This window comes from Pantherophis guttatus, chromosome 1, assembly GCF_059756535.1.
Source record: "Pantherophis guttatus breed Tessera chromosome 1, ASM5975653v1, whole genome shotgun sequence".
NCBI lineage: Eukaryota > Metazoa > Chordata > Lepidosauria > Squamata > Colubridae > Pantherophis > Pantherophis guttatus.
The window spans coordinates 252,833,378-252,855,418 of record NC_142063.1 but is presented as its reverse complement, the minus strand read 5'-3'; the positions used below and the strand labels follow the sequence as shown (position 1 = coordinate 252,855,418).

At 36.7% G+C, this 22,041-nt stretch overlaps 1 protein-coding gene across 50 annotated transcripts in view; it reads left to right on the top strand.

The window, feature by feature from the left end:
- The window catches only part of TRDN (triadin), a 233,932-nt gene that overhangs the window by 173,680 nt on the left and 38,211 nt on the right, over nucleotides 1-22,041 (top strand). For 20 of the 50 annotated variants that reach the window (XM_087882735.1, XM_087882727.1, XM_087882730.1 and 17 more), the window contains 43 exons: nucleotides 89-127; nucleotides 510-542; nucleotides 648-686; nucleotides 1,798-1,830; nucleotides 1,943-1,978; nucleotides 2,100-2,132; nucleotides 2,419-2,457; nucleotides 2,698-2,730; nucleotides 2,851-2,889; nucleotides 3,012-3,044; nucleotides 3,155-3,193; nucleotides 3,435-3,467; nucleotides 3,587-3,625; nucleotides 4,017-4,049; nucleotides 4,154-4,192; nucleotides 5,259-5,291; nucleotides 5,411-5,443; nucleotides 5,701-5,733; nucleotides 7,325-7,357; nucleotides 7,461-7,499; nucleotides 7,696-7,734; nucleotides 9,089-9,121; nucleotides 9,237-9,275; nucleotides 9,905-9,937; nucleotides 10,037-10,075; nucleotides 10,404-10,436; nucleotides 10,540-10,578; nucleotides 11,547-11,579; nucleotides 11,687-11,725; nucleotides 12,473-12,505; nucleotides 12,613-12,651; nucleotides 12,986-13,018; nucleotides 13,132-13,170; nucleotides 13,413-13,445; nucleotides 13,550-13,588; nucleotides 14,623-14,655; nucleotides 14,772-14,810; nucleotides 14,971-15,120; nucleotides 15,208-15,240; nucleotides 15,373-15,411; nucleotides 16,249-16,281; nucleotides 19,370-19,396; nucleotides 21,514-21,561. In XM_087882735.1, the coding sequence (XP_087738861.1) occupies nucleotides 89-127; nucleotides 510-542; nucleotides 648-686; nucleotides 1,798-1,830; nucleotides 1,943-1,978; nucleotides 2,100-2,132; nucleotides 2,419-2,457; nucleotides 2,698-2,730; nucleotides 2,851-2,889; nucleotides 3,012-3,044; nucleotides 3,155-3,193; nucleotides 3,435-3,467; nucleotides 3,587-3,625; nucleotides 4,017-4,049; nucleotides 4,154-4,192; nucleotides 5,259-5,291; nucleotides 5,411-5,443; nucleotides 5,701-5,733; nucleotides 7,325-7,357; nucleotides 7,461-7,499; nucleotides 7,696-7,734; nucleotides 9,089-9,121; nucleotides 9,237-9,275; nucleotides 9,905-9,937; nucleotides 10,037-10,075; nucleotides 10,404-10,436; nucleotides 10,540-10,578; nucleotides 11,547-11,579; nucleotides 11,687-11,725; nucleotides 12,473-12,505; nucleotides 12,613-12,651; nucleotides 12,986-13,018; nucleotides 13,132-13,170; nucleotides 13,413-13,445; nucleotides 13,550-13,588; nucleotides 14,623-14,655; nucleotides 14,772-14,810; nucleotides 14,971-15,120; nucleotides 15,208-15,240; nucleotides 15,373-15,411; nucleotides 16,249-16,281; nucleotides 19,370-19,396; nucleotides 21,514-21,561 (1,656 nt within the window). Of the gene's footprint in view, nucleotides 1-88; nucleotides 128-509; nucleotides 543-647; nucleotides 687-1,797; nucleotides 1,831-1,942; nucleotides 1,979-2,099; nucleotides 2,133-2,418; nucleotides 2,458-2,697; nucleotides 2,731-2,850; nucleotides 2,890-3,011; nucleotides 3,045-3,154; nucleotides 3,194-3,434; nucleotides 3,468-3,586; nucleotides 3,626-4,016; nucleotides 4,050-4,153; nucleotides 4,193-5,258; nucleotides 5,292-5,410; nucleotides 5,444-5,700; nucleotides 5,734-7,324; nucleotides 7,358-7,460; nucleotides 7,500-7,695; nucleotides 7,735-9,088; nucleotides 9,122-9,236; nucleotides 9,276-9,904; nucleotides 9,938-10,036; nucleotides 10,076-10,403; nucleotides 10,437-10,539; nucleotides 10,579-11,546; nucleotides 11,580-11,686; nucleotides 11,726-12,472; nucleotides 12,506-12,612; nucleotides 12,652-12,985; nucleotides 13,019-13,131; nucleotides 13,171-13,412; nucleotides 13,446-13,549; nucleotides 13,589-14,622; nucleotides 14,656-14,771; nucleotides 14,811-14,970; nucleotides 15,121-15,207; nucleotides 15,241-15,372; nucleotides 15,412-16,248; nucleotides 16,282-17,547; nucleotides 17,701-19,369; nucleotides 19,397-21,513; nucleotides 21,562-22,041 lie in introns of those variants that run through there. The other 30 variants (XM_087882737.1, XM_087882731.1, XM_087882756.1 and 27 more) reach the window with 28 other exon arrangements.

Sequence of the window (22,041 nt, the reverse complement as noted above, 5' to 3'; positions counted from 1 at the left end):
GCTCTGGAACATATGGGCACTAAAGGGATGTTGATCATTTGTGTTCAATCTATGCCATATTCAAAATGTTTGAATATTTTTCTTTTAGTCAAAGTGCCAAAGAAAGATGTGGATATAAACAAAACTGGTAAGTGCCATGTAAAAATAAATCTAGCAAATTGCATCTTTCTGTTTGAAGAATTGTTACAATAGCAATAGCACTTAGACTTATATACCAGGTCACAGTGCTTTACAGCCCCCTCTAAGCAGTTTACAGAGTCAGCATATTGCCCCCAACAATCTGACTCCTCATTTTACCGACCTTGGAAGGATGGAAGGCTGATGGAAGGCTGAGTCAACCTTGAGCTGGAGAGAATCAAACTTCCGAACTGCTGGCAGCCGGCAGCCAGCAGAATTAGCCTGCAGTGCTGCATTCTAACCACTGCGCCACCACAGCTCCAATATAATAAATTATCACAACTCTATGAAGATGAGAGAAATAATATTGTGCTCTTTCTTTTATTGTCTAGAGTCCCACAAGAAAGAAAAGACATTAGAAACAGGTAAACATGAATTAGTGCCCCACCTTTGCTTAGGTGGAAACATATTAATATATCACAGCTCTGCCACATTTATTAAAACTCAGTACTTCTAACTTTTCATTTTAGCCAAGTTACCAATGAAGGATATCCATGTAAAAGAATCTGGTAAGATCTGGATCAAAAGAGATCTACTTCCCATCAGTTAACACAAAATTATTATGATGAGTTGCCTTGAAAAAGAGACTGACAAAAAAAATCAAATAATGATAAATAATAGAGTGTGCTCTGCCCATCTTTTGCCCTGCTTCCTAGATCATTTCCTTATGATCAGTTGTTGAAGATATATTCTCATATAAGATCCTCTTTCTCAGAGGATCTACAGGATCTTGCTGTAGAGGCCAGTTGAAGCTACTCCAGCTTATCCAACTAGAAAATGTATTTTCTACGAGAGAGCAGAAAAAAACCTCGTCCATGTGTATAATGTTTTGCCTTTAGTGTTGCCAGCATTCTAAACCTAAACCTATAGCCCTAAACGTATAGAAGGACCATATCAATTGGTTATAGATTCTGTCCATAGTTTAATTTTGACAATCACAGATAGTGGAACTTTGACAGTTACAGTTTATCCTTTGTTTTTTGGGAGTGTTCTTCTACCCAATACTTTAAACCAAAACTTTGTATTCTCTAAGTACAGTACTCCCATCAGTAATCATTAGCCCTTAAATAGAATCTTGCAAAACTGGAAGTATTTCTATCCTCCTTTTTTTTAATCCTTTAGAGGGAGTGTCCCTTCTGAAATTCTTCCAAGACTCGCCCCCCTGCCACTGGCAGATTAAACTGCCTTTTATCAGACCACTGACAAGGTTGCTTCTGTCTCCCAAGGTCACTTCCACATACCATCACAGTACAGTAATCTCCTCACAGCTTTACCAGACATTGTTTATTCCAGGACCATTTCTTACATAGCTGCCTCTACCCTCACCCTCTGTTCTTGTTCATGTAGTAGTCTTCCTCTGCCTTCCTCTGCCTGCCTGATTCCATTCCCCATTAGAAGCCTCCAACCAAGGGTGACTACTTTCCCCCATCATGTTCCTCTTCCCTCTGCTGCCCCTTCCCTTAACTTTGAACTTGGCAGAGAACATTGCTGCGACCTCTGACCACAACAGCAGGATAAGGAACAAACAAACCACTGTCTTTGTGCCAGGGGAAGAACTTTTCCATTTAGTATGAACACCCAAATATGACATCATGTTCTGGTTTTCCTCTTACTTTCTAGAAACCCACAAAAAAGAAAAGCCAAGAGAAATGGGTAAGAGCTCTCTTATTTTGTGCTGCTCTGGAACATATGGGCATTAAAGGGATGTTGATCATTTGTGTTCAATCTATGTCATATTCAAACATTGTGAATATTTCTCTTTTAGTCAAAGTGCCAAAGAAAGATGTGCATATAAAAACTGGTAAGTGCCGTATAAAATAAATCTAGAAAATTGCACCTTTCCGTTTGAAAAATTGTTATAAGTTAACACAACTTTATAAAGTTGAGAGAAATAATGTTCTGGTCTTTCTCTTATTGTCTAGAACCCCACAAGAAAGAAAAGCCATTAGAAACAGGTAAACATGAATTACTTCCCCATCTTTGTTGATGCGAAACATATACAGTATAATCAGGGCCGGATTTAGATGAAAAGAGGCCCTAGGCTATTCCACTTATGAGGCCCTTTCACCTATAGTGAAAGTGTAATTTTAATTTTGCTAACAATTTGAATGTAGGCCCCTCCTGATCTTGAGGCCCTAGGCTGAAGCCTAGTTAGCCTATAGGAAAATCCGGCCCTGAGTATAATATAGTACAACTATGCAATATTTATTAAAACTCAGTATTTTAAACTTTTTGTTTTAGCCAGGCTACCGATGAAGGATATCCATATAAAAGAATTTGGTAAGATCTGAATCAAAATAGATCCAACAATTTACATTTCCCATCAGTTAACACAAAATTATTATGATGAGTTGCTTTAAAAAGAGACTGACAAAAAATAAAATCAAATAATGATGAATAATAGAGTTTACTTCTGCCCACACTTAGTTTCCTAGGGTCTTCTCTTGCCAGAGGGAGGGGCCCTTTTGTATGAAGATCCAAATGTTGATACCATGTTCTGGTTTTCCTCTTAATTTCTAGAACCCCACAAGAAAGAAAAGCCAAGAGAAACGGGTAAGAGCTCTTTTATTTTGTCTTCTGAGCTTCTCTAGAACATATGGGCATTAAAGGGATATTGATCATTTGGATACAATCTAGGTCATAGTCCAAATGTTTGAATTATTTTTCGTTTAGCCAAAGTGCCAAAAAAAGATGTGCACGTAAACAAAACTGGTAAGTGCCATGTAAAAATAAATCTAGAAAATTGCACCTTTCCGTTTGAAAAATTGTTATAAGTTAACACAACTTTATAAAGATGAGAGAAATAATGTTCTGGTCTTTCTCTTATTGTCTAGAACCCCACAAGAAAGAAAAGCCATTAGAAACAGGTAAACATGAATTAGTTCCCCATCTTTGTTTATGCGAAACATATACAGTATAATATAGTACAACTGTGCAATATTTATTAAAACTCAGTATTTTTAATTTTTCGTTTTAGCCAGGCTACCGATGAAGGATATCCATATAAAAGAATTTGGTAAGATCTGAATCAAAATAGATCCAACAATTTACATTTCCCATCAGTTAACACAAAATTATTATGATGAGTTACTTTGAAAAAGAGACTGACAAAAAATGAAATCAAATAATGATGAGTAATAGAGTTTCCTTCTGCCCACACTTAGTTTCCTGGGGTCTTCTCTTGCCAGAGGGAGGGGCCCTTTAGTATGAAGATCCAAATATTGATATCATGTTCTGATTTTCATCTTACTTTCTAGAACTCCACAAAAAAGAAAAGCCAAGAGAAATGGGTAAGAGCTCTCTTATTTTGTCTTCTGAGCTTCTCTAGAACATATGGGCATTAAAGGGATGTTGATCATTTGTGTTCAATCTATGCCATATTCAAAATGTTTGAATATTTTTCTTTTAGTCAAAGTGCCAAAGAAAGATGTGGATATAAACAAAACTGGTAAGTGCCATGTAAAAATAAATCTAGCAAATTGCATCTTTCTGTTTGAAGAATTGTTACAATAGCAATAGCACTTAGACTTATATACCAGGTCACAGTGCTTTACAGCCCCCTCTAAGCGGTTTACAGAGTCAGCATATTGCCCCCAACAATCTGACTCCTCATTTTACTGACCTTGGAAGGATGGAAGGCTGAGCCAATCTTGAGCCTGGTGAGAATCAAACTGCCGAACTGCTGGCAGCTGGGAGTCAGCAGAGTTAGCCTGCAGTACTGCATTCTAACCACTACGCTACCACGGCTCCAATATAATAAATTATCACAAATCTATGAGTTGTGGGTACATCTATGAAGATGAGAGAAATAATATTCTGCTCTTTCTTTTATTGTCTAGAGTCCCACAAGAAAGAAAAGCCATTAGAAACAGGTAAACATGAATTACTGTCCCACCTTTGCTGAGTTGAAATATATTAATATATTGCAGCTGTGCCACATTTATTAAAACTCAGTACTTTTAACTTTTCATTTTAGCCTGGCTACCAACGAAGGATATCCACATAAAAGAATCTGGTAAGATCTGGATCAAAACAGTTCTAGCAACTCCTATCAGTTAACCAAAAATTATTATGATGAGTTGCCTTGAAAAAGAGACTGACAAAAAAACATTAAATGATGAATAATAGAGAGCCTTCTGCCCATCCTAGGCCTCATCTCTTGCCCTGCCTCCTAGATCATTGGGTTTCTGCTTGTTAAAGATATATCCTCATATGATATCTTCTTTCTCATCGCTGGCTTGCTGGAGAGGCCAGTTGAAGCTACTCCATCTTATCCAACTAGAACATATATTTTCTATGAGAGAGCAGAGAAAGACCTGCTCCATGTCTCTTTTGTTTTGCCTGGAGAAGGTATCTGTTGCCAGCATTCTGAACGCTAGACTTATGGGAGAACCATCTCAACTGGTTATAAATGACCTCCATAGAGACGATCAGAAATATTAAAACTTTTACACTTAAAGTTTACCCTTTCTTTTTAGGGAAAGTTGGTCTACCAAAACCAAAACTGGGTGTTCTCTAAGTAAAGTAGACCCATCAGGAATCATTAGCCCTTGAAAAGAATCTTGGAAGACTGAAAGTATTTATCACTTCCCCTTCCTAGTCTTTTAGAGGGAGGGTCCCTTCTGAAATGCTTTCCAGCTTTTCCCCTAGACTAAGCTGCCTTTTATCAGACCACTGACTAGGTTGGAGGTCTTGCTTCTGTATCTGAAGGTCATTTTCACATACCATCACAGTAATCTCCTCACAGCTTTACCAGACATTGCTTATTCCAGGACCATTTCCTACATAACTGTCTATATCCCTTGTCCTGGTCCATATAGTAATCCTCTTCTGCCTGCCTGATTCCGTTCCCCATTAGAAGCCCTCAACCAAGGGTGACTCCTTTCCCCCACCATGTTTCTCTTCCCTTTGCTGCCCCTTCCTTTAACGTTGACCTTGGCAGAGAACATTGTTGCAACCCCCTGACCACAGCAGCAGGAGAAGGAACAAACCACTGTCTTCGTGTCAGGAGAAGAATCTTTCCCTTTAATATAAACACCCAAATATTGACATCATGTTCTGGTTTTCCTCTTACTTTCTAGAACCCCACAAGAAAGAAAAGCCAAGAGAAACAGGTAAGGGCTCTCTTATTTTGCCTTCTGCAGTCTTCTGGAACATATGGGCTTTAAAGAGATATTGATCATTTGGATTCAATCTATGTCATAGCCCAAATGTTTGAATCTTTTTCTTTTAGCCAAAGTGCCAAAGAAAGATGTAAACAAATCCGGTAAGTGCCATATAAAAAATAAATCTTAAAAAATTGCACTTTTCTGTTTGAAGAATTGCTATAAATTAACACAACTCTATGACGATGAGTGTGCTGTGAAACCAATGAATTAAAAGGATCAACCTGGATGTTACCATTTCTGGGTTTTCAGAAGAACCTGCTCAATCTGGCTTCATTTTGAATATCAAATTAAAAGTTTCACTGACTTCACTGGACATTCCAATGCAGAAATGTTTTTGTCTTCCTCTTATTTCTAGAGCCAGATAAGAAAGAAAAAACAATAGAAATAGGTAAATATTCTCATCCCCCTCCCCCAGTTTGCCTCCATGCAGCACTGACATGGTGTACTGTTTAAAATTTATAGTAACCTAAAACAATAATTTTAGCCATCCTTTCAGAGAAAGATAAGCTTATCAAAGAATCTGTTACAATCTGGATAAAAATAAATCTAGGAAAGTACACTTTCTGTAAGAGTGGTGTGTTTGTGAGAGCTAGAACTTGACCTGAGTTACTACTAGTTGCTCAGGTTTAATATCTATAAAAGAAAAGAGAGTTGTTCATATACAATACATTATAGGAGTTGGCAAAGCTAGCTGCATTCTACTTGGGGAAAAGTAAAAGAAAATGCATTCCATGCATATATTTCTGGAGCAAATGCAGACTGAAGTGAACTCAGATTAGCTAGCCTATAAAACAAACAGCAGGCAGAATGAGATAGATAAAAGAGGGAAGCAAAACAAATCCTGAATTATCTATGTGTATCCAGCTTCCCCCTCGTGGTCAGTGAGTGAAGAGAAGGTGAATAATCATGGCCATGGATTCATATCTCCCTTTCCACTAAGCACTTTTTTTACTTTTAGCACTTAATATATATTAACATGAGAGAGTGGAAATAGATGTGTTATAGGAAAAAATGTAGAGAGTAAGGATAATGACCTTGATAATGGTAGGCAAACTCCATTGAAAAGATGACAAAGGGTGAAACATTTTTTAAGTCCAGAATATCTAGATAACATTTGCAAGTGGCTCAGGGAGATGCCTCCCTAATTTACTAAGTGGGAAGACGACGAGCTACAGCACAATCTGATTTTCAAGAGTTCGGTATTATAACCAAATTCAATAAAAGTAGTTTTAGCCTCCCTTTGGAATTGATTTCCTTCTTGGGTCTATCTGGAAGAGGTGAGAAAAAAGTGCTTAAGTTCTGAAGTAAAATGGTTAACGAGAATCAAGTCCGCTCCCACAGAGAGGGTCTCCTCAGGGTGCCATCGGCCAAATTATGTCGGCTGGCAACACCCAGGGGGAGGGCCTTCTCTGTGGGAGCCCCTGCCCTTTGGAATGAACTGCCCCCAGAAATGCGTAAGATCTCTGATCTCCGTATATTTCACTATGCCCTCAAAACCTTGTTGTTCCACCAGGCCGGGCTATCAATGTAAAGATTTTAATTGGTTTTAAATGTGGGATTTTAAATTTGGGGGTTTTATAATTGAGCCAATTATTTAATAATTTTAATTATTTTTAAATTTTGTTTGTCTTTGTGCTTTTAATTAGGCTGTACACCGCCCTGAGTCCTTCGGGAGAAGGGCGGTATAGAAATAAAATTATTATTATTATTATTATTATTATTATTATTATTATTATTATTATTATTATTATTATTATTATATTGGTGTAGTAGTGCTTAAGAGGTTGAACTGGCAACAGGGAGATCTAGGTTCAAGTCTATATACAGCCACGGAGCCTGAGTAAATGACTTTGGACCAGTCTGTCTGTCTCAGCCCAACCAACCTCACAAAGTTGTTGTTGTGGGAAGAAATGGGAAGAAAGAATACTATTTATTGTAATTTAATGCAGAAATCATGTTCTGGTCTTTTTAATTTCTAGAAACACATAAGAAAGAAAAGCCAATAGACATAGGTAAGAATATCCATGCTATCTAACCTTGCCCTCAGTGAAGCATATTGAAATGCTATAATGTTTAAAGTTATCATATCTCAATATTTACACTTTTTTATTTCAGCAAAGCTACCAAAAAAGGATGTGCATGTGAAAGAAACTGGTAAGCACAAGGGAGGAAAAAATCAATCTAGAAAATTAGACGGGTGGGAGGGAGGGAGGAAGGAAGGAAGGAATTTTTAACATTTAGTATAATTAGTAAATTTGAGCTTATTTTCTGTTATTTTGTCTTGGCTTCCCTGAAATATATTGACAGAGCAGCCCAGAATGTTTGTAAACGCAATATTTTTGTTTTTCAGCACCCCAGCCCAAAAAGGATATCCATATTCAAGAATCTGGTAAGACCTGGATAAAAAAAATAAGTTTAAACACTGTATAAATCAATAGAAGACTATGGATATGTATAAAATTTGACAAGTGAGCAACCAGTGAAATAAAATGGCAGATGGAAAAAATATAATGGTTATTCTCAGAGTTTGTTGCAAAAAACAAATCCAGAAGCACACACAGATAAACTGATACAGCAGGATTCATTAACTTCTTTATATACACAATAATACATGAAGTAATACTGCGCACGCGCGGCCCTGTTGCGAACCGGTAGTAAAGGTAAGTAGAACCCACCCCTGATGTTACCCCAGGATCAACAAGAGTCACAAGCAGGGATGGGTTCTACTTACCTTTACTATGTATTTACAATACCAACAGCAGATTCACAGGTTCATCTCAGCAGACCAGACAGCATGCACAGACTGCTTGGTTTCAGTTTTGTTTCTCTGCACAGAATCAGAAGCTGCAGACTAGGACATGCCCTGGCTCCAGTCTGTCTCAGCTCCCAATTGGCTGACTTAGTTGCTATGCCTATTCATTGGCTGACCTTGTCCCAGTCATGAATATTCTGACAGTTATGGTATTGGGCAGGCATCAGAGACATGCACATTTAGCCATAGAAACCATAGAGGAGTTTCAGGCAGTTTCTCTCAGTCCAATCAAGGAAACAGGGCTGTCACTATGGCAGAAATGGGAAGAGTGGACACTATGCAGTCCACAGGAAGAAAAAGCAAAATAGAAATCTAAGAAATAAAATAAATTTATGCATCTGTAAGACAGCCTTCACCAGTTGGAATCTGCCCATTCTCCCACCCATGGAGAAAATTGCTTTCAAAGTGCCTTGTTGCTCTCCCTCCTTTAAGCAGGAGCACCAGAGATGAAATTGTCCCCTTCCTTGCTGAAATTCTGGAAGGTTAATACAAGTGACTATACTGGAGAGCCTTTGTGGGGTGGATGTGGTTGGCCAAAAGAAAGGTCAGCAATTGTGGATTATTTGTGGTTCTTTTGTGTATTATATACTGTATACGGAATGTATTGCATTTCAATCCTATTAATGGAAAGACGTAGCTTAGTCACTGTAAATTGGAGAGGGAGGGAGGGAGGGAGGAGGGAGGGAGGGAGGGAGGGAGGGAGGAAGGAAGGAAGGAAGGAAGGAAGGAAGGAAGGAAGGAAGGAAGGAAGGAAGGAAGGAAGGAAGGATCATTCAATCCCAGTTTCATCTTAATTGGTGAATCATGGAATTGTTGTATGTGTGTGATCTTGCTCTATCATTTCACTCTTTGTTATATATGGAATAAATACACTCTTTGCTATATAGACTCTGATGGAGAATCATGTTTTGTTCTTCTTCCTACTTCTTAGAATCACATAAAAAAGAAAAGCCAATAGAAATAGGTTAGTATGTTAATATTTTCTTTCTTTTAAAACCACAAAACACAATATTGGACATGGATATGGGTTATACATGTTCAAAATGTGAAATAACTGAAATATTTATATCTTCTTTTAGCCAAAACGCCAAAGAAACATTTGCATGTAAAGGAATCTGGTAAGACTGGGGTAAAAACATATTTTAGAAATCACTATGTTTCCTTTGAATGCTTAGTATAAATTAACAGAAGACTATGAAAATGGATGATACATCCTAAATGATTACCTAGTAAAATAAAGCACAAAATATGAATAATATACTATATTCTTCAAACTGTGGTTACCTAGGCCTCATCCACACAATCCTGTTCCTTTGGCTCCAAGATGGTCTGCTTGCCATTTTTTAAGGAGATGTCCTCAAAATGGACCTTCATATTGGCGCCAGATTGTGGGTGATGTAGAATAAATATTTCCTTGATTGCTGGCAAATAAGCACTACCATGAAAACATGAATGTGTTGCATTTTAGTCTTATTACTGGAAGAAGGGATGACAACTGCTCAGTCTTATTCTCAATTTAGAAGACATATAAGCCTTAAGAAGAAAAACACAGAAACAAACAAAAAGAATAGATAATAAAGTGCATTCTGCCAACTGAATCCAGAATCTATTCAATCCCAGATTAGTTTTGCTTGTGGAATTGAAGTGCTCTCAGTCTGTGATTTGATTCTTTGTTAAATATTAAATTATAGACTGTTTATTTTGAAATTTTGAATGCAAAAATCATGGTCTCCCTCTTACTTTCTAGAAGCAGATAAGAAAGAAAAACCAATAGAAATAGGTAAGCATGGTCTTATTTTCCCACCTATGCTTATCTGAAAGATGTGTTACAGGTACTAATTATCCAGATTCAACATTTATCATAATCTTTTTATTTTAGCCAAGCTGCCAAAGAAGGCTGTACATGCAAACAAAACTGGTAAGACCTGAGGAAAAAAAATATAAAGTATTCCATTTGATGCCCTCAAAAATTAATAAAAACTACCGAAATTAGTGTTCCATAAGTAAAGTGAAATAAAACATCAAGCATAGATCGGAGACTATGTTCTGTCCAATGAGATTATCTGGCCAGAAGTTCCTTTTCTACCTGTTGTTTTAAATGTGGACTCAAAAGACTTGCTGACTTAAAATGATCTCTCTCTATAATTTTAATCTATTTAATATATGGAATTATAAGCACACATCCTGCTTTTATTTTGCATCCTGAAATGCAGAAATCACATTCTGATCTTCCTCCTATTTTCTAGAAACACAGAAGAAAGAAAAGCCAACAGAAACTGGTAAGCATGTTGACACTGTATCTCCTTTAATTCCCTGAAGCAAATAGTTTAAACAAGTTGTTAATGTTTATAATAACTTAGTACTTGTATCCCTTTATTATAGCCAAACTGCCAAAGAGTGATGTGCACTTAAAAGAAACTGGTAAGGGCTGAGTAAAACAATTCTAGCACATGATACTTACAACCTTCAATTCCTTCTATAAATTAACCCAAGACTATCAACATGAGTTTGCCTTGAAAATGTGCCTGACTGAAGAAATCAAATGATAAGTCTGGATAATAGAATGTCTTCTGCCCACCGTTGGCTTTCTAGCACTCATCCCTCCAAGATTATTTGCTTACCATTGCTTGAAGATATGTCCTCACAGGAGATGCTTCAGTTTAGGATTTGTTTGCTGCTGGAATTCTTCAGGTGATCCACCCATATGGTGGTGTTTTCCATCAGAAAACAGAAGCAGATCTCCTGTATGACTGAGTTGCCCAAAGAAGTAGTCTTTAGAATTGATAAACTATTGGATTCCAGTTATCCCACAAGAGGACCAAACCATCCCATCTGGCCATGAATCCTTGTAAATCCAATGTCATGTTAACTGTATCTACTAGAAAACTAGTATCTAGTAGTTTGGGTATTATGGAGGTAGTCCTTACTTCTCTATAGCTGGTAGGCCTTGTTTGGAATATTGAACTCATTAATAATCAACACTGGGTTTTCCCTAAGTTTATTATTCCTATCTATAACCTCCATAGCAGCTTTAACAAAACACTGCATGACACCTCCTTCCTGTTGATCTGAGCTTGTCTTTCATGACCCACCTTTTTATGTCTTCTTTGCCTGTATCCTTCTCACATCTCAGCCAAGTATGGGCCCTTCCTTATAGTTATTCCTCTTTCCTTAAATGCCATTTCTCTTAAATCTCTGCTCATGGGAAAACTTTACTCTCACATCTGAGGGGAGAACAGGAAGAGGAGTTAATTACTGCACTTATGCAAAATAGGGAACCTTCTCTTTTTACATCTGTGCCCCAGATGTTTGTAATATATGGAATAATCCCACACTATGCAATGAACACTAAAATACAGAAATCATGTTCTTCTCTTCCTCTTTCTTAGAATCACACAAGAAAGGAAAGTTGGCAGAAACGGGTAAGTATGCACCTGTGTTTAATCTTTGCATCCCTGAAACACATGAATATGGATAACCTAGGGTCCAGATTTTATCATAATTAAAATGCATAATCTTTTTATTTTAGCCAAGCTGCCAAAGAAGGATATTCATGTAAAAGAATCTGGTAAGACCTGGGTAAAAACATATGCATGAAATTACATGTTTCATTTTGAGCATTTACTATAAGTTAAGACAGATCTATGGAAATGAGTTTTCCATACTTATTAAGTGACTAAGAAAAGTGACTAAGTAGTGGAATAATATCAAAGTTAATTAATATACTGCATTCTGCCCACTATGGATTATCTAGTTAGAAAACTTGTTCAATCTTCGTTTTAATTGTGAATTGAGACGTCTCACTATCTATAAGTGATCTTACTCTATCATTTTATTCTTTATAAAACATGGTCTTACTTTACTACAAAACACTCTAGTACAGAAATAATGTTCCGATCTCTGATTTTCTAGAAACCGTTAACTATGTTCTTATTCTTTCCCTTTTGCTTATATGAACCATATGGATGTAATATGCTGTTCAAACTTTATAATAAACCAATATTTAAATGCATTTATTTTAGCCAAGCTGCCAAAGAAGGATCTGCATGTTAAAAAATCCAGTAAGACATGAGTAAGATCAAATGTAGAAATTACTTTGAACATTTAGTATACAAAGATTACAAGATTACGGGAATGACTGTACAATAAAAAAAATAACTAAGGAGAGAAATAAAATAACTCATTTCCATCCTCCTGTTCCTCTTCTCTCTGATCATTTCCTTTAATTGGCAGAGGAGATTGTCTTTGTGCCAGGGGTAGAACCTTTCCCTCCCAACTCCCAAATGTTGACATCCTTGTCTGGTTTATTTTCTAGAACCCCACAAGAAAGAAAAGTCAAGAGAAATGAGTAAGCATTCTTTTATTGTGTCTTCTCTGAAACACATGGGCATTAAATAGATATTGATTATCTGTGTTCAATCTATGTCATAGTCAAAATGTTTGTTTGTTTTTTAGCCAAAGTGTCAAAGAAAGATGTGTCTGTAAATAAAACCGGTAAGTGCTATGTGAGACTATGTCTAGAAAATCCCATTTTCCACTCTGGACAATTACTATGTAAACACATACTGTGGAAATGAATGTGCCATAAAACTAGTGAAATATGCTGAATTAAAGTTGCAAAATTGGATGATAGACTACATTCTGCCCCCTTGGGTGTTCTAGTCAAAAGATCCCACTCAGTCTATGCTTCATTTTAACTGTCAAATTAAAAGACTCTCTTAATTTCAAGGTATCTCAGTCTATGATATAATTCTATGTAGAGTGTCACCCACTGCTTGCTATAAACAACCAAATGTAGAAGTAATTTTCTGGTTGTCTTACTTTCTAGAAGCACATAAGAAAGGGAAACCAATAGAAACAGGTAAGCATGCTGCTATTTTCCCACCTATGCTTACTTGAAAGAGTTGTTCCAAAAACTCATTATCCATAATCAACATTTATAATAATCAATATATTTATACCTTTTCATTTTAGCCAAGCTGCCAAAGAAGGCTGTGCATGCAAACCAAACAGGTAAGACCTCAGAGGGAAAAACCTGTGAAATTCAACTTCCCATTTTGAAAATTAAAATTAAAATATTATCTGGCCAGAAGGGTCTTGTCAACTCTGATTTCTTTTAATTGTGGAATTAACTTAGATCACTGACTTAAAGTGATCTCACTCTATGATTTTAACATGTTTAATGTATGGAATTAATATTTATTTTGTACTCTGAAATGCAGAAATCATATTCTGATCTTTCTTTTATTTTCTAGTACCACATAAGAAAGAAAAGCCAATAGAAATAGGTGTGTATGTTGTCATTGTATCTCCTTTATTTTCTTGAAGCAAATGATATGGTAGAGTTGTTCAAAGTTTATAATAACTCAGTACGTATATACTTTTATTTTAGCCAAACTGCTAAAGAAGGATATCCATGTAAAAGAATCTGGTAAGTTTTGGGTAAAAACAAATTTAGCAATTTACAGTTCCCATCAGTTAACTCAAGATTATTGAGATGTTTTTGCTGAAACAAAATGTGAAAAAGTGTCTGACTGAAGAAATCAAATGATAAGCATGGATAATAGAGTGCTTTCTGCCCACTCTTGGTTTCTTAACAGTCATTTCTCACCCTACTCCAACATAATTTGCTTGCTGTTGCTTGAAGATATGTGTTCACATGAGGTGCTTCATTTGCTTGTTGCTGAGGCAGGCTGGAATCATCTTCCAGATGATCTCAGGAGGTCGTACAGCAGACCTCCTATATGACTGAATTGGTAAATTGTTGAATTTCAGTTATCCTACAATAGGACCAAACCATCCCATCTGGCCATGAGTCCTTGTGAATCCAATATCATTATAACTGTGGCTAATAGAAAACTAGATCTTTCCTATTTGGAGGTTGTCCTTGCTTCTGTCTAGCTGGTAGGTTTTGTTTGGAATAATGAACTCATAAATCATCAACACTGGTGAATAATCCCTAAATTTATTATTTCTATCTATTACCTCCATGGCAACCTTAGCAAGACATGCACGACCCCCCCCACTCCACTATTGATCTGAGTCCCTCTTCCATTACCTGCCTTTTACTTCTTCTTTGACTGTATCCTTCCCCCATCCTAGCCAACTTTGGACCTTTCCTTATACTTCTTCTTCCCCCAGATGTCATTTCTCTTAAATCTCTCATTGTAAGAGAACTTTACTGTCACATCTGACAGCAGCAAAAGTAGGAGGAAGAGGCCACCACTGTGTTTGCACCAGAGGGGAAATCTCTGAATGAATAGATAATAAAGTACAGTCTGCCAAAGCTGAGTTATCTAGTCAGAGCAGTCCCTTCAATCCCAATTTAGTTTCAATTGGGGAATTACAACTTTTTCCTCTAAGTACCTCACTCCATCATTTGCTTCTCTGTTATCTATTAAACACTGTTTATTTTAAATACCCAAATGCAGAATTCGTATTTTTGTCCTTCCTCTTACTTTTTAGAAGCAGACAAGAAAGAAAAGCCAACTGAAATAGGTAAGCACACTCTTATTTTCCTGAATTAACCTTACCTGAAAGATGTGTTATACATACTGATAATCCATATTCAGCATTTTACAATAATTGATCTATTTAATTTTTTTTTATTGTAGCCAAGCTGTCCAAAAAGCCTGTGCAAGCAAGCAAAACTGGTAAGACTTGAGAAAGAATAAATTTGGAAAATTCCACTTTCCATCTTGAAATTACTACAGGAATGTTTTATAAGAGCAGTGGCTGACTGATGAAAATAAACCATCAAATGAAGAAAGGATCATTCAATGAAAAATCATTTTCTTGACTCTTGTTTTCTAGAAACACACAAGAAGGAAAAGCCAGTAGAAATTGGTAAGTATGCTGTCCATGTCCTATTTTTAGTTCCCTGTTTAAAATTTATAACCCCACATTTGTATTATTTAATTTTAGCCAAGCTACCAAAGAAAGATATTCATGTAAAAGAAACTGGTAAGAGCTTAGAAAAATAAAAAAGTAAAAATTCCCACAATAAGTTATCTAGGATCATCATCTTCAGGTCTTTCTCTTACTTTCTAGAACCAGATAAGAAAGAAAAGTCAATACAAATAGGTAAGCACTCTTTTATTTTCTAACCTTTGCTTCTTGTAACAAATAGTTATGATAGGAATATTGATTATCTACTGTATGTATAAAATGTATTATAACCAAAATACTTATTATTTTTATATTTTATTTTTTTAGCCAAGCTGCCTAAAAAGGATGTGCATATAAAAGAATCTGGTAGGATCTGGGCAAAAACACACCTATATATGAATTTGCATTTTCCACTTTTAAGCACTTAGTTTTAAGTGAAATAAAATTAAGAGCATGTAATGTATACATTTTGACCACTGTAGTCTCAATCACATAGCCTCATTGCTGTAGATTCAAGGTAGTCTATTTATACTGTTTGTAGAGGACATATTGTCACTTAAGGTTCCTCCATCTCAGGGCTAACTTGCTACTGAGAAATGGTGAATTTGCTCCAGGCAATCTAGCCAGACCCTTGATCTTTATCATCAGAAAACAGAAGTAGACCTGCTCCATAAACATTTTGGGTTGCCTAGAGATGGATTCTCTAATGTTGGCAAGCCACTGGGTTTCATTATTCCACCAATGGACTGAATCATCCCATCCATCATGAATTGTGACTATCAAGGAAATGAAATCCCTCTAATTTATAGCTTGCCTTTCCTTTTGAGGGGTGAGAGTGGGTTCAGTTTAAGGGGATCTGGAATTTGTGGAAGATCACAACTGGTCCTTCCCAATTGGTGCTGTTCCCACCAATAAGCCCTGCAAAACTTAATAGATACTGCACAGCCGATGGCACCTCTCATCATGCCATCTTAACCTCTCTTCCCTCTTCCACTTTATAATTCTCCTTCTCTACCAGCCTGGCTCTCTGAGTCACATGAAACTTTCCAGCCAAGGGCAAATCCTTATCTTTCTTTCATAGCCACTTCTATTACCTCTGCCTTTGCTACTGCATCTGACAGCAGTAGTAGGTAACCACAAGGGAACAAGGGGGAACTATAAGCACTTGAATGGAGAAATAACACTCTGGTTTTCCTCTTCTAGAACTGCACAAGAAAGAAAAGACAATGGAAACAGGTGAAAATGCTTTTATTTTCTTACCCTTCCCTGAAACATATGATTATGATAAAAGATATTGATTATCCAGGTTCAAAATCTACAATAACAAAAAACTTTCACTATTTTAGCCAAAGTGCCAAAGAAGGATGTGCATGTACAAATAAAATTGGCAAGTCCTTTGTAAAAATAAACTCAGAAAATTGCACTTTTTACTTGTAACACCCAGTATACATTAAGGCAAGCCTGTGCAAATCAGCATGCCATTTAACTATATATAATATAGTTAACAATATAACTATAACAATATAACTATATGTTGTATATCCATGTAAAAAACTTACTATAGATTTTTTTAATGTATGTCTGGCAATCTTCAGTCAGAATAGTTCTAGCAAATCAACTGTTATAAAACTTATTAATTATTCTTCATGCAAACTATGCAAATGCAAATATGATATTTGATGTACTGAATATTTTGACTCTCTCCAATCTTAATAAGCCATTTTGAAATGAAATATTTACCTTTTGCTCAAGTGTGTGTGAGTGTGTGTGTGTGTGTGTGAGAGAGAGAGAGAGAGAGAGAGACAGAGACAGAGACAGAGAGAGATAGAGGAGACAAAGATACACACTTGACAGGATAACTTTTTTTTTGATGCTACAAGACATGATTGTATATCAGTAAGTTGGAGGGTGGGAGAACTTTGCTCATGAATACTACTATAGACCTGATAACATCCCCAATTCAAGAAGCACAGCTATTATTGCATTGTCCTATTGAGGCAAACATTTCCCAATCTCATATAAATGATGGAAATGCATAACACAACATACTATTTTATTAATAATTCTGTTCCCGTATATGAAATGTGTAAACTGCTCTGGGGATGTAATTCCTTTATCACTAAAATAAATATCAGGTGTTCTTCAAATATTTTTTCAAAGTGTTGCTATATTTTAAAGTAGTGCTTTATTATCATACATAAAAAAATATGTGGATGATCTATATACTAAGCAAAGACTAAGTAACTGAATACTTTATCACATAGTGGATCTTGGAGATCACCTTTGGGAAAAAGAACTGCCCAATCTGCCTCATAGCTTTCGTATATAGAGGTTGTATGGTGCCACCTCATGAGTGGGCACCTTTCTGAGAGTGGTAGAGGCTGTTTTCTACCATCCTGGAGTGAGCCAAATTGTGGCTAAATGCTGCTCCTTGCGGGAGAGCACCACATGGCCTCTGTATAGGAAGGCTGCATGACAGTTTGATTGGGTTTCTTCCCAAAGGTGATCTTCAGAAAAAAATAAGTGAAGTGAGGCATGACAGTGGGGTGGAGGAGGACCAAGGCCTGTGAAGACTCAGCTGTTTGGGAAGCCCAAAGGATGCAGCATGGCAGGATGGAGGAAAAATAGACAGGTGAGGTCTCTATAGCATCCTATAGTTGGTATTAAAGGCAGCCAGATTTTTGCTCACATGACCACAGAAGGGCTGAAGCAGCTGTAAATTCAGATACAGGTTGTAAATCTGTTTGTTCAGTGCTATCATAATTTCAGATGGCCTCTGAACAAACAGTCATAAATCAAGGACTACTTGTAATCTCCCCTCCCCCTTGGGGATGAATGGTGCTTTTGTTTTTGGCATATTCATCAATGGGGAAGAAGCCATTATTAATCAAGATGACAGGAAAACCTCTGCATTTATGAAGCACTGAATCTACCCTTCAATCCTAACCCCAAAAATAAAAAATTAGCATGTAAGAAAAGTTTATGCTGCCACCTAACCTATCTAGGTGAGAAAAAGGCAATGCAGTGGTGAAATATAATTTTTTTTACTACCGGTTCTGTGGGAATGGCTTGGTGGGCGTGGCTTGTGGGCGTGGCAGAGGAAGAATACTGCAAAATCTCTATTCCCACCCCACTCCAGGGGAAGGATATTGTAAAATCTCCATTCCCTCTTCACTCCAGGGGAAGGATATTGCAAAATTTCCATTCCCACTCTGGGCCAGCCAGAGGTAGTATTTGCCAGTTCTCCGAACTACTCAAAATTTCCGCTACCGGTTCTCCAGAACCTGTCAGAACCTGCTGATTTCACCCCTGAGGCAATGCATACATTAGACCACTGCTATATGCTGGAAAAATATAAAGAAGGATGCCAGGTCCAATTCTGGAAGACTTCCATTTCTGCTCATTTAGCCATTCATTGGCACTGCCACTGAGAGTTTTAAACACTTTTCAGGCAAGGCAGAAAGCTGCGGTGAAAATGTCATGTAGCAACAACATTTCTACAAATCCTTTTTTTTGTTTTTATTTTTGTTTTGTAGTGATTCAATAAATTCAAAGGCCAGAAAATAAAATGCCCATGTATATTTCAAAAACTGTACAATCTTAAACCATCTCATGATGATGGATGCAACTGCCCCATGTGGAGCCAGGCAACTCTTCTATCTAGTAGTGGAACTCCAAGGATTTCAGCAAAACATGTTGTCAATGCTTCTTTTTAGAATGCTCATTATGTAACTTAACAGTAACAGAGTTGGAAGGGACCTTGGAGGTCATCTAGTCCAACTCCCTGCTCATGCAGGAGACCTATACTAGGGATTCGAACCGCCAAACTATTGACCTTTCTGATCAACAAGCTCAGCGTCTTAGCCACTGAGCCACCTTTGCTCCAGATCCCCACTAAACAGACTTCAAATAATTAGATCGTATTCTGTTGGGAGAATCTCTTGTTTCTGGAAAATCTTAAAAACATTTTTTCAACCTTCTTCAGGAAAGAAAAGAGTGTTGGGAAGTAACAAGAAATATGCTTTTGTTTTTGTTTTACACCATGGGGATCACTGATTCAAAAGCATCTTTCTCCTCTCCTCCCAGATTCATCCCTAGTTGCTTTTTTAAAAAGAGTTGAAAATATTGCTTCGTTCTTCATGGCTACATATCAGATTTCTCATGAGGATTTTATTATTTCCTAGGCTTTTAAAGCTTTTACAGTGCTTTTAGATTGGGTAGCTATCACTTGGGATATTAGTGGTAATGTATACTAATAAATGTGTGTTTTAAGAATTTTGAGGTTCTATATAGTGTTCAGAATATTTTCTTACTGTATTTGCAGCTGTTGGGGGAACCCACAAGCCAAAAGGTCAGGAATGTTATTTCCTTTTTAAAATGTATATGCTTATATCCAGAATGCTGTGCAGTCTGATCCCTAGCCAATTTTCAGAGAAGGGTTGTAGAGTCCCTTCATTCAGTTCAATAATTCCGAGAGCTGGGTTTGTAGTGGCTCGTGAGATCATACACTTCTCTTTTGCACCGTAACAGTTAGTCGTTACTGCTTTTTTGTTAAAAGTGTTTTCAGTCTTGAACTATCCCTTGTTTTAAAACTAACATTTTGTAGTTGTCTTCCTTCTCTAAATTATTTAGAGATCGTATTACAGTATTACAGATTTCTCAGGTCTATTCCATGCTACCTCAATGTATGAGAAGCTTTCTGTTTTTATTTATTAAATATTATTTATTTATTTACTCATTACAAATAAATTTATATAGGTGCCCAACTCACACATAGGTGACGCCTATTTTAAAATAAGTTTTATTTTTTATGTAAATGATACATTAACATAATTTGTGGTTCCTTTTCTGACGAAAGACTATGGCTTAGATCTATTATGGCTTTGGAATTAAAAACATGCGTATTTATTTATTTACATCCTGCCTTTATTATTTTTATAAATAAATCAAGGCAGCAAACATATATAATATGCCTTCCTCTCTTATTTTCCCAACAACAACCACCCTGTGAGGGGATTTGAGCTGAGAGTGACTGGCTTCCAGCCTGTGATGCCTTCCAGGCTGTGCTTCATTAGCTTACACAGTAGTACCTTGGTATCTGTCAATAATTTGTTCCAGAAGACATGACAAATACTAAAACTGATGAGTACTAAGAAAACCATGTGACTTACCCAGTGGTGGGATTCAAATAATTTAACAACCGGTTCTCTGCCCTAAAGATTTCTTCCAACAACCCAGTTCACCAAACTGCTCAGAAAGTTAACAACCGGTTCTCCTGAAGTGGTGTGAACTGGCTGAATCCCACCACTGGACTTACCCCATGACCCGCTAGTTTGGCCAGAAGAAATAGCGAGTCACAAGACAGCCATCAACTACTGGCAGAAAGATGAGTCCTGGGACAAGATTTCTGCTTCAAAATGTGTTGAATACCAAATTTGATGAGTTTTGAAGTAGTCAAGTGCCTTAATTTACCTAAAATCTGCCGAAGCTTTCCTCAGAAGCTGCACATTCTTCTCCTTTGCCATGCTGCAAGGGGAATTTAAAGAATTATTTGGCTATCTTTAAGATGAACTTCAGCTTACAAATAAGATGCACAGTGATTAATAATCAATAGGTAAAACAGTGGGTAGTTTAGGATTCAGGTAACAAGACAAATGCAATTAACAATAGCAACAGATGCTTCTAGTTTATTTCTCACAGACATTTCAAGGAAGATAACCTCTCAATCTATGCACTTTATGTCTTGTTGTACAATGCTCTTCTCCCACTAACTCCCACTAACTAACTAGGGAAGACAGCCAGGTAAATGCATTCAGGTTCATCAACATACTGTAGGATTTTATATTATTTTAATTATAGGGCTACTTGCAACACAGATTCTAAGCTCTGGCAGCTCCCCCCCCCAGTCATGTGATCACATTTTAAGTGCTCTGCAACCAACCCATATTTATGGCTATTTGCAGCATCTGGAAGACATTTTTTTTTTTGGCTGGAAAGTGGCATTTACTTCAGGTTTCCAGCAAAAAAACCCCAAAAAACCAGTCACTGCAGACAATGAATTTGCTTAAGGACTGCCACACACACACAAAAAAAAAGATTGTAAAATTGATCATGGCCACCTGATGACCCACTTAACCATCAGCATGATTTATTATCATAATTCTGGGCTCAATTCTGGTAATTAATTGAGGACTACCTGTATCATGTTCTTTCTCTCTCTCTGCAATTCTGCAAGATTGTAATTTAGATATAGATTTCTTAGAAGACATAAATGTAATATTATTGCTTAATTTTAAAATTAAAATTTCAAATTTTAATTTAAATTACCTGTTATGATGTAATCAATATGCAAAAATGTCACTTCAATAAGCAATAGAGATTTAAGGCTTTTTCAACAAGCCTTTGTTTGCACAAGCCATTCTCTTTGAGACTAGCTGTGTTACAATGCCCCTTATCTTTGTTTTGCAGCTTCACAAGGAAAGAAAGAAGAAAGACCTAGCAAGGCAGCAGAACAAGGTAAAAAAAGAAACTCAGTGAAGCTGATATTATCTAAAGCAAGTGTCAGAGCTGTTTTTTAAAAAGCACATTTCATATTTCAAGAAATGGACAACCTTGAATTTGTCTCTTTTAACTATCTCAGTGAGTAGTCTTTTCAATCTGCCTGGGAAGCATCATTCTGACAGAACTCAGTTTGTATGTACCCAAGTGCAGAGACAAAATGTAACCGTTTATCTAGACATGTCATCTTTTGTGACCTAAATTCTTTTAACCAACTTGATTTGTGGCATAAAGGCTTTAAGGAGAGATGAACACTCTATGGCATAGGCATTATTCTTTTATGTTTTAAAAATATCTGACCGTCTACATGGATTTTTCAAGAAGTTGCATTGCTTACAGGTAGTCCTTGATTTTCAACCATTCATTTAATGGCTATTCGAACTTAACAGTTTTTCCAGATGCCTTCCAACAAGCCAAGTCAATGGGGGAATGCCAGAT